This window comes from Lipotes vexillifer, unplaced genomic scaffold, assembly GCF_000442215.2.
Source record: "Lipotes vexillifer unplaced genomic scaffold, Lipotes_vexillifer_v1.1 scaffold541, whole genome shotgun sequence".
NCBI lineage: Eukaryota > Metazoa > Chordata > Mammalia > Artiodactyla > Lipotidae > Lipotes > Lipotes vexillifer.
The window spans coordinates 920318-932540 of record NW_006771814.1 but is presented as its reverse complement, the minus strand read 5'-3'; the positions used below and the strand labels follow the sequence as shown (position 1 = coordinate 932540).

Genomic DNA, 12223 nt, shown 5'->3' with positions numbered 1-12223 from the left:
TGGGCTTTAAGAAACTGAAAATCCTGTGCTTTTTCACTCTGACTCCTCTCTGGGCTAGCTCTTGTATCTTGCCAAGCTAGCATGAGTTTGCTTATATCAAGATTGTAGATTAGATGGTCAGAGACAATGCAAAACCCAAAGGGCACTGCATAGAGATGAGTTGCCTGTTCATAATCCATACCTTACCTACTGTTTGCCATAGCCAATGACTGCCTGGTAGGATAGATTTAGTATAATCATCTGTAATATGAAAAAACTAAAATAGTATGTAGCCAAGTAGGGTAATAGTGCTTAGAAATATCAAATTAACCATTTATATTATAATTCTGATTCGTCTCATCAATAGCAATTATAGACTGTATTTCCTATGATAATAGGATGGAGTATAGCTAGGAACGACACATTCTAGGGGGGAAGTTATTCAACTTACAGCAATAAGTTGGTAAGAATTATTCATCATAGCTATTAACATGTTAAGTAGGACAACCAGAGAGATGATGTTGTATGTCCCAAACATGGTGGCACCAACAAACTCGGTGAATTCATGCTGCGCTTTGACATTGGTCACATATAAGTTGATGAGCCCAAATATTGACCAAAACAAGGACTGGAGTGTCTCAAATAACCTAGAATAAAGATAAAATGACATTAATGGCTACATTAATAGAACCACTATACAATAAGATAGAATGATAGAACATGATTACTATGAGGTTATAGTTGATTAATTTAAAAATAAACTTAATAAAAAAAATTAAAGAAAATTGCTTCCTTATACTAGCACAAATGTGTACTTAATTTTCTCAAGAGCTTTGAAAACTATATTTAGTTTCCTGGCCATCGATGACAAATCGGACCCGCAGCATGTTTTTGTATAGCCTTTGAGTTAAGAATGGTTTTTACTTTTTCAAACGGTCGGGAAAAAAAAATCTAAAGAAGAGTGATGTTTTGTGACATGTGAAAATTATATAAATTAATATTTCAATGCACATAAAGTTTTATTGAAACACAACCATGCCAATTCATTTATACACTGTCTATGGTTTCTTTTGTGTTACAATGGCAGCACTGAGTAGTTGCAACACAGAACATACGGCCCACAAAGCCTAAAATATTTACTACCTGTCCTTTTCATAACAAGTTTGCAAACCTGTGTCCCAGGGCACCGAGTGACAGTTAATAAATAATAAATCTGCAGGCTTAGTCTTTAAAAAATGTAAGTTCTTTTACCTGATTTTCCTTTTTGATTATAGAAGGATTAAAAATAATGTTATCATTATGGATTTCCACATTTACAATTAGAATTGCACAAAGTGAATCCTGTATGATGACAAAAGGTCTCAGAATGCTCAGATAATAAGATTTGCTATTGTTTATATATCAGGGAACATTTTCTTCATTACTTAACTTACTCCAAAAATGGAATAAGATGAACAGTGTCTGAACCCAGATGAAGAATTGTTTCAGTAGGACCATTATAACACCTTAATGTAATAAAAAGACAATGGAACTCTTATATTCTTTGAGAAATGGTTTAAAAAATACTGTATTTAAATTATGTTGTGAAAACACAAGCAAAAAGTATCTTATACGTGGCATGATGACTAAGGAGGTGGGATTTCGGTGGTCAAGTGCCCCAAGGAGAGCAAATTCATATGAGGCCAGTGGACAGTGGTATGGCCTGATGTGAAAAGATGAGCTTAAACTATCGGAATTCCTCTCTGTGAAAGTTTACCTTAGAAACTATCAAGAGAATGAGGTAGTTGTTAAAAAGTACTGAAATGACAGGAGTTATGATGTAGAATTAGGATCACTGGAATTATGAGAAGCCAAAGGTTTGAGACAGCACAAGCTAAGAAGTGGAGAATTGAGAATAAATAAGCCAGATAATAAGTAAACCCTGAAGAGAATACACGTAGAGTAGCTAAGTCATGTTAATATCGGTTCTCAGAGGAAAAAAGTCCCATGGTCCAGCTCTACATCAACTCCTGCTCTTCTCGAAGCCAAGTCTTGCTCTAGGCTCTGTCCTTGACAAGATCGACCCTTGCTCAGAGAATCAAAGGGCTGGATTCTTGTACCAAACTCCTGTTACTTGAAACAATCCATGAATTTCTGATCAGTATGACAAGGTGAATCTAACTAAGGATGCCTTAATTGGTGTTCAGGATTTCTTTTCTTAAATTAATTGGGTTTTTTTTTTAAAGTAAGCCATTTCATATTTTTAATTGTGTAATAAAATTTTAATTATAGAATATGAAATGTAATGGTTTCTTTACTGAATTATTTTGCTAGGGCTGTTCAACTCACAATGGGGCAAATTATCATAAAGGTTTCAATGTGATCAACCTCAGTCAGACCTTGACTTGCCGGCAGGGATGTACTTTGTGAAGAGTTCACCATATATTCTTTTTCTTTTCTTTTTTTTTTTTTTTTTAAATAATTAGCCGTGCCTGTACCAAAGCATTTATTTTTTTCAACCAATGGTTTTTTTTTTTGTAGATGTTGGGGGTAAGAGTTTATTAATTAATTTATTTATTTTTGCTGTGTTGTGTCTTCGTTTCTGTGCGAGGGCTTTCTCTAGTTGTGGCAAGCGGGGGCCACTCTTCATCGCGGTGCGCGGGCCTCTCACTATTGCGTCCTCTCTTATTGCGGAGCACAGGCTCCAGACGTGCAGGCTCAGTAGTTGTGGCTCACGGGCCTAGTTGCTCCGTGGCATGTGGGGTCCTCCCAGACCAGGGCTCGAACCCATGTTCCCTGCATTAGCAGGCAGATTCTCAACCACTGCGCCACCAGGGAAGCCCCCACCATGTATTCTTAAAGGACAACCAGATATCAGATTCTAACAAAATCAGGGAAAGTTTAGTATAATTCATTGGCCTCAGACAAAGGTCACTAGAAGGTATTCTTTGAAAACTTTCTCAGAAAAAAAGTAAATTTGACCCAAGGCCATGAGTTCTTTATTTTCAGTAGCTTTAGGGAGAATTTCTAAGATTAATGACAGTGTCATTGGATTCAATGTGAAATGATTTTATTCTTTCTTTCTAAATAGTGTATATTCTCACTGTGACTATACAAATATAATTCAACTGGTTTTTCCCTGACCTCAATAGCAGTTCAGAGAGAGAGTAGAAGTTACATGAGTGATATCATAAATTATATAAAATGTTGCCACATAAATCCCATAACAGTTACTTTTCTAAATGTTCAAATAAAAAAGAGATGTAGAGTAAATGGATTGTTATGGTTGAATAATTCTGATTTTCTTCTACCTAAATAAGAACTATTCATCACTAGGATATTAGCAGACCCTTTGGCAAAACACTTATTTGCATATTTAATTAAAATTTGAAAATAAAATTCAAAACAAGATGACATTTTATGATTAACTCTGAATTTCATTCTTATTTTTATTTTCCTTTCATTTTTTCAGTTGAATGAATCAGAAGTAAGATTTTCAGAATAGTTCCACTTAACCAAAATATATTTACTTTTAGATGAATCAAGACCCTGTTATCAAGGCACTGGTGTTTCTTAGCTAATTATTCTTTTATTACATGGATTAAAAAATCAATATGTTAATATTTCAAAGCCATTGTTTCTAAAACTGTTTTCATAATTATTGATAACAACATTGCCCACAGGTTGAAGGGCCGTTAGCATTAGCTGCATCACATTTTAGATTAACGTTATGTGGCAACTATTTTCCTAATTCTATGGAAAGATAAGGACAGAGAGCTTTCCAGGATAATGGCACCCTTAATTAAATCACACTTTGCATAGAATCTTGGTTAAAGACTAAGACCTGGCAACTTCTATAGCGTTGCCATCCTAAAGATGTCTCTTGTTTCTTGAGGCTATTTTTCAATTTCTACTTTTAAAAATGAGCTTATTCCCCAGTTAAATACTTACAACTAGAGAAAGAGAACAGGTAAAAAGGTCATGTATTTCACAGTTGTGTTTTCCTCTATCCTTTGAGATGAAATCGATGAGGAAACATAAGTTAATACAAGAGATCTGACTGTTTTATTCTGAGTTTATAAGGAATTAAGAATATTAAAACAAAGTACGACTTCAGCTGGCCAGTTTCAATTATCAGAAATACAGCTCCAATCAACATAAAAGGCATTTTCTTAATGAGAAAATATCTATCACAAGGTCCATGCCTCTGTATTCATAAGAGAGCCTCTTACCCAGAGACTATTGGTTTAAAATTCTATGCAGAATAATTTCAGTGATTAAATATTTGGTTTCTTTTAGTAACATGTAGTTCTTCCCATGTCAAAGAGAAAACAACCTGGAAGCATTAAAGGGGCGGGAAGAAGTGTCCACTTGCTGGTGGGAAAATGCACAGAGAGACATAGAAGACAGATCACAGTCTATTCCCTCTGGGAGCTCACAGTCAGGAAGGGATCAGGAAGGCATCTTGGAAAAGGTACATCTGAGATAAGTTTTGGAACACAAAATCGAACTTTGCCAAGTGAGAGGGCAGAACAAGAGCATTCTGGGATGAGAGAAGAATAGGACATATTTAGGGATTGATAACCCATTAGAAAATGTTGAAGAATAAAGTGTTACTGCGGAACGGAGAAAGATGAAGCTGAAAAAGCAAGCAAGGGGCAGATCATTGAAGGACCTGTATGTCAAGCTAAGAAATTTGACTGTATCCAATAAGGAACGAGAAACCATTTAGGTATTTTAAATAGAGGAGTGTCAGGATTTGGGCTTAGAAAGATCATTCAGGTAACAGGATGGAAGACATATCAAGGAAGGCAGGGACCAGGGGCAGAGAGCCTTAGATTTAGGCAGGGTCAGCGAACAAGGGAAGATGGCCCCGAGACAATAAAGAGCGGTAGTAGACATTTATTGACAGACTGCACGTGGAGGAGGTAGGGGAAAAGAGGGATCTCGTATAAAACACAAGTTTTTGATTTAAGTATCTGAATGGGTTGTGGCAGCATTGACTAAGAAAGGGATTGGAGGAGGAGGAATTTAAAAAGTTGTGAGAGAGACTCTGATGAGTTTTCTCTGATTGGGTTTAAATGTTTAGGAGATTTGCATGGAGAGGCATTCGAAAGACAGTTGGACTTACAGATCTTGGGTAGAGAGGCCGATGCTAGTGATATAAATTGAATATAGGAGTCATCTCTTAGACATCTTGGATAGGGCCAAATCCATCAGATGAGTTTTCACAGAAATATTGGAACAGGGTCAGAGGATAGTTACTAAGGCAGATCACTATTTAAAAGCAATCACTGAAATATAATTATTAGAGAACCATGAGAAAGATTAGAAAAGTAAGAGATAAAGTATTAAAACATAGTAATATTAAAAGTAAAGGAGGGCAAGATTTTAAAAATGAAGGTGTTAAACAGGGTCAAATTATACAGTTTAAATAGGATACAAAGAGATAAATGTCCATTGATAGTGATGTGGAGCCTCCAGCTATTTTCTAGAGCAACAACAAGGTATCTTGTTTAGGCTTCTTTTCAGGGTTGCTTGGATGAGAGGAATGAGAGAGACAGGAGTAGCAGCCAATGAGAAACAGAGTTCAGAGTTTCAGCATACATTTGTGCCCAGACTGGAAGGAGTTATAGGGAGGAACCATGTAAATACAGGTAAGGAAACACTAGATACTACTACTAATAAAAAGAAGTGGAGTGGATAACATTTTTTATCAAGCACTATATTAGGTACTTTACATTAATTTTTTTAAAAATTTTCATAGGGAAGACATGAGATGGGGTAATAAAAAGAAAAGGTTGAAATTTGTGGAAGTTACAGAGTTATAAAAAGAAGAAGATATAGTTGTAACTGCAAGCAACAAGTCGTACTAGCAGTTACTCTTTCTGAGTAACTTTGAACAAAAATAATTTGTTGCTTGCAGGTTTACATTCCGTTATCTGGAAGAGAATTCAAGTAGAACACCTGGTTTATTTGCACTGAGTGATTTGGACCTATAATATTGGAGTGATATGCAGTTATCTGTTGCTTTTCATGGTAATAGAGAAAACCATTGGTAAGGATACACTAAAAGAATACATAATCCAAGCAATTCAACATGCTTGCTTTTAGAATAAAATTTATATTAAATATTTTGCATCAGATTCTCTAGCCATATTCTTTTGAGACAGATGTTAAAATTAGCTCACAATATGTCAGCATTTACCACAAAACCAGTAACAGGGCAAGGGGATTCCTGAGAATCTCACGGATCATAAATTAGGATGGGGTTAGATAGAACCTTGTTAACTACAGATGAATCATATGTCTGAGAAGGGGTTGGGGCTTGGAACCTGAGCTGTTCCCTGAACTAAGGAAGACCTGAGGAGGGAACTCAGTTCTAGGGGCCGTGTGGAAGTTCTCTGGAAGACAAAGCATGATCAGAAGGGTGTGACCACAAATGTCAACAGGGCAGTCTTGGCAAGTAGTTGCACCAGGGCACATAGTACAAAGTAACAAGGGAGTTGTGAAAGATGGAGCATGCCAAATGGCTGTCCATCAGAAATCCAGGAGGCCAGTCAGCAGACAGGCACCATCCAGGAACTCTGTTAGAGGCAGAATTTGAGTCTAAGAAGGGGGAGGTTGGTGGGATCTACTACTGTGAATCCCTAGTCCCCGTTGCCAGGAGCAAATTGCCAAGTCAAGGATCACGAGCGAGTGGGGAAAGGCAAGTTCTGATATCAAAACTGAGACACAATCCAAGGCTATTCCTCACCAGGCTATTGCTGCAAGGGATTTCACTGAATCCCTCCTGAACTAGGTGAGAAAAGAGCATGAGGAAGATGACAAGGCTGGGTGAACTGGTCGGGCTGGAGAACTGCTTAAGTCCAGGAGAATAAAGAGGCTGGAGCAAGGGATAAAGTGACAAGGAGAAGCTGGGATGACTTTTTGTTTTCTTTATGATTCATGGTTTGTATCAAATCGATTTCTGAATGGATTTGAGGCAGCTAAGGCTGTGATGAAAACTTACGTGCAAATAATCAGATGTTAATGAAGTTAAATGGGGTTTTAAATACTGGGATCAAAGGTAAAACAGATACAGAATTGAGCCAACAAGATTATTTTAACCAAAAGTGATTTAGTTTACAGGACGTTATTGATTTCCTCCCACTGGAGGAACTACTGTACTCTCTCAGATTTCATAAAGTTCTAGAAGGGCCGATGAATGGCCAGCTGACTTTCAAAGTCATCTATAAAATCACTATGTGTTCACATGTGGTTACTGTGGAGAGGAAAATCACCTCACTTCTTAATTCATCTGCCAATTCACTGTTTATCATAGTGGGAAGGAAATGGACACAGGCAAGTAGAGGGGTTTTCTATCAGAACTGTGTGAGCATGAAACACCATGGCCATGAACCTGGGCTGTCAGCATGCCCGACTGTGAGAATTACCAGAGCTTGACACCAAACAAGACCTGATACTCCCCAGCTGTAAGGGCACAGAGGGCTATGTGTGCATCATAATCATGGCTTAGGTTAGCCTGAGGTCTCTATTTTGGACTATTTCTCCATGCTTAGATTTTTGGGTAGGGAACCCGAGAATAAAAGAGACATGTGAAGGAACTTTAGTATCTGGAAAACACCTAAGCAAAGATTGAAAAGCATTTGGATTTTCTTCCATGATTGGTTTTCCATATATTCTATCTCTTACTGTGCTTGTAAGCTATCACTAGGCACAAGTTTCTTTCTAGTCCACATTTTAAAACAGTATACATAACTGTCTTTTATAGGAGGTCATTTAAAAAGAAAAGACCATTTTACTAAAACTTAAAATAAATGTACTGGATATTTCTGTTTTCCACACTAAGCATAATTTTTCTTTGCAACCACTTGTCACGGTTCAAATTCGAAATGTAATACCCTCTATATTCTGCCCAATGTTCCCAATAGAAAAATAAAGTCTGCGAGACTTACGTTGAAAATGCATTATTCTGCTTTTCACATCGTATGCCTTTGCAGCTTAACCCTTTTGTTTCTTCGTAATAGAAGTACAATTGATTTAGGCCATTGGCAAATGCTAGCAACACAAGGCAGTAGATGAATAGAAACTTCAAAATGTCCAGGAGCATTCTTCCCAGAGATATTTGCAGAGGCCCCAGGTGAGAATTTGCAGTAAACAGTGAGATCAGTCGCAGGGAACTGAATATATTTGCAATAGCAAATAAAGCTTCAGCCACCAGCGTGGGATGCCACATGTCCCAAGACTCTCGTGGATTAAGAGCGCTGTACTGGAGGAAAGAGAGACAAAGGGAAATAAAATATGAAACAAACACATACATATAAATATGTCAGTCTCAGGACAGGATGATTTTTCAGACAGCTTCAGCACCACGGCAGCCTACTGGCAGGAAGCCGATGTTTTCCATGATGGTGGCAGCAATTCTAATCTACAGAAAAATAAGAATTTCCTAAAAGAATTTATAATTGTTGAGCTTCAATCAAAGTGACCTTCCGGATCTGTCCTTGTCATTTGTAGTATTATTTGCTAAACTGTGAATTACATCTGTCCTTGATCTTTTCAATGGGACTTTTAAAAAAGAAAAGGAAAATGTTACATAGGAAAAGATAGTCTGTTTTATCTTGGGAAAAAGTGGCGATTTCATAATTATAACAAAGAAAACTACATTTTAAAGGAAAACTGCTATATTTTGAACAAAATCCATGGCTTTGCTTACTATGTTCGACACACTTGCCTATTCTAGAGGAATGCATGCTGGATACAAATTACATATAAATGAATGGAAGTAGTGGTCTGTTGTCTTGGATATAGTAATGACTAATGTGGGTATGAAGATTAATATTTTGTATCTGTTATATCCTAAATGTACATAAAACCTAAACTGGAAATCATCCTAGCAGTCAATGAATTGCTAATTTTTAATATTTCATGTGTAGAAAGTGTGATATTTGTCTGGACATTCCCTAATTAGATAAAATATGTGATTTGAGAAAAATATTTGCTACATTAAACTTTGACCAGCAATTATTTTAAAAGTATGATTTAATTAAAATGTCAGCTTTGAACTATCTTGATACTGGGCTATATAAAGAGCACAGTGAAATTTATCCCTGGTATTCTTGAGGTAAATCTGTACCCCTACAAGAAAAAAGGTCAAATACACTCTTTGAAATATTACATTGTGAACATCTATTATTACACCTGTATAAGAAATGAACAAGCTAAATTCTCTTCTTCGGTAGGGAAAAGAAATTTACTTCTGTATGAGTCTCTCAGAATATTTCCATTCTTTTTACATTGCATTTTATACCAAAGACCTTTACAAATGTTAATTAATTCTCTTGAAGCTAATAGATGGTATTTTTAAAATCTCCTTGGGGAGAAAATACATCCCAAGCTCTTGATTTTGTTCAACACTCAGACTCCTGCTTGAGTGACAATTTAAAACAATCAAGTTTGAACTAGAAGGAAATTATTTTCTATTTTTGAATCCTCATAACCGTTCTTGAACATTCTCATGCATAGCTTCAGCATAAAATAGCTAATGATTGAAGATACAGAAAAAATTTTTAATTTAAGATTTTTATTCATTATAATGAGTATCGGAGTGACAGGTCGTGGTATCAAACACCACCTAAATCTCTCCACTCCCCTCCTCCGGTATATTATGCCACCTTTTCCTTCAAAGATTACGATAACATTCACCTTCCTTTTTTCACTTCTCTTGAAAGACGCACATATTTTAGTAGAGAGTATTTGCACTTCTGTTGATGGCTAATTACAAATTTCTCTCTCTCTGTCTCTCTCTCTCTTTCTTACTTAATATAGCTTAGGACCATATCTCAAAATGTACAAAACACTAAACAGTCAGCATTCTTAAGGATGTAATCGTTTTCTTGGAATTTCTCACCACATTTAACACAATGTCCTGCGTGTAACAGGTGCTCAAGAGACATTTTATCCCATCAAGTATTCATGCATAGTCCAGTGAGGATGACAGGGACAGCTAGTTATAATAAAAATGCTCTAAGAGATTAACACAAACTGCTGTGGGAATAGAGAAGAGAAAGTGATACAGTCTGTCTGGGGCTGCTGGGGCCGGCAATGAATAGAGATTACATGTTGTTCAAGCTCTAAGGGTCCCTCGATGTTACTGAATCTGGTGGAGATGCTCTTCCTTGTTCTAATTCTCACAGCCAGTTTGCAGCAGTTGGATGTAGAATCCATCATCACGTGGTCACTGACCCCAGCTCTACTTTTGACTTACTAAACTTTAGAACCCTTCTTAGCAACTGCTCTCAGCTGGAACTTGCAAATTCATAAGAGGAACACTTCCCATTTTACAAATCAGAGATGCTAGTTTCTGCCCCAGTATAATTACCCAAGACTGTTTCAGAGTCCAGCACTTCTGGTAATTGTTGGGAAACAATGCTATGTGAATATGTTCACATCTATGCATGGCCGGGGCTTGCTGAGAAATATATTGAATTGGGGTTAAAGGACGTTTGAATGGCAAATGAGTCTTGGAAATTAAAGATAGAGATCTCCTGAGAGATTTAGAGATATCTCCCCTGGAGCCATCTGCTTACAGTCTAAGGATAATAATTCTAAGGGACCTTTGCCTCCCCAGAGAGAATTTGTTTTCTTTAGAAAGTTAAGTTCTTTCTCTTTTCTTCTCCAGGGGGAAGATGGGCAGGGGGCACAGCTGCACTATATAAGCTCTGAGATGCATCATTTCCCAGTTCCTCTCCTGTGGTACAAACTCATGGATGTGAAGGGCACATCTGGCTCTCATCAGTCGCCCTCTGGAGGCTTGGAGCACAGGGAACCAATGCCAAGATTCTCATGTAAGTAAATAATTGGTCTGTTCTCTGACCCAGAAACCTCGTTTCCTGTTAATCAATGGAGTTATGAACCTTTAGAAATTATCTCTTGATTACACTCTTTTATCTTTACTTTTTAATTTTTCTTCTACCATTCACATCTATGTATATTTAGCTTAGGTTTTTAAATATAGGCATTATTTTACAAAAGGAATTCTAAAAATTCTTACAAACCATACTGTTCTGTGAATTTGTAGAGAAAAACGGTAATTCTTCAGTGATTAAATGTATTTCCCACAGCTATCGTTAGAAATGAAAAGATTAACTCTAATTTTAAAGTTTTCTTTGGCTCTGTTTTCTAAAAACTATTCGCAAAATCTATATTCATGTTTCATCTTTGCATGTTTGCCTCAAGCCATAGTGATGGTTCTTCTCAGTATCCTTTGCAGGCCCTTCTTCCTCACTTTCCCCTTAAACGTTGACTTTGCTTTTCAAACTCCTTCTCTTCTCATTCTGTCTATTCTCCCTGGATGTTGCCTGTGATTTCAACTGTCATTTACATGCTGGTGACTCCCGATTCCACATCTCCAGCCCAGAAATCGCACCTTTACAATCATAGTTTATATTCTCCTGCCTCTTGACTTCTCCTCTTAGAAATCTCACAGGTGTCTCCAACTCACAGGCCAGAACTGAAACGCATCATGTTTTCATCCTCAAGCTCCTTCTCAGTTTATGCTTTCTCGTCTCAGTGAATGGCAGCAAATCACCCAAGGCAGCATTTGATGTTGATCTGATAGTCTTCCAGACTTGCAGCCTCTAAAACTGAAATCTTAGATGTGTTGCTCACTCCCCTACATTGGTGTATTCTCATTGTTAGAAAAGTTCCTCTGTTTCCCACAGAAATTATTATAATAGCCTCCCAACCCTTCTCCCTGCCTTGAACCTTGTCCCTACTTTCCTCTAGAATCATCTTTTAAAAGGGTCAGTCAGATCATCTCACATCTTGCTTAATGTTCTTCAACGACTGCAATGTCCTCGGGATGAAATTCCAATTTCCCAACCTGTCACATGAAGCCTCGGGAATCTAGGTCTTGACTTTCCTTTGAGATTGACCTGCCACTTATACCCAATTAGGTACTTACTACTCTGGCTCAAACCTTTAGTGCTGGCAATTCCCCAAATTACCCTCACATTCTCATCAAAATGCCTTTCTATGAATACTGGACCCTTTGTTTAAAATGGATTTAAATTCTAATCATTTTGATTCTTTGGCTATTATTCAGTTATGAAATATGTGTTGAGTGCCTACCCTGTGTCAGGAGCTAACTTCAGGGTTCACAGTGGTAATCAAACAAGACATAATTCATGCCATGCAGGCTTACAATATAGTGAAGAAGACAGACATTAAATAAGTAATGCCACTCTTCCCCTTGAGAAGT

At 37.1% G+C, this 12223-nt stretch overlaps 1 protein-coding gene across 6 annotated transcripts in view; it reads right to left on the bottom strand.

Moving 5' to 3' along the window:
* The window catches only part of TRPC4 (transient receptor potential cation channel subfamily C member 4), a 168254-nt gene that overhangs the window by 16466 nt on the left and 139565 nt on the right, over positions 1-12223 (bottom strand). For all 6 annotated transcript variants that reach the window (XM_007447179.1, XM_007447178.1, XM_007447183.1 and 3 more), the window contains 2 exons: positions 7917-8230; positions 431-626 (listed from right to left, as the gene is read on the bottom strand). In XM_007447179.1, the coding sequence (XP_007447241.1) occupies positions 431-626; positions 7917-8230 (510 nt within the window). The remainder of the gene's footprint in view (positions 1-430; positions 627-7916; positions 8231-12223) is intronic.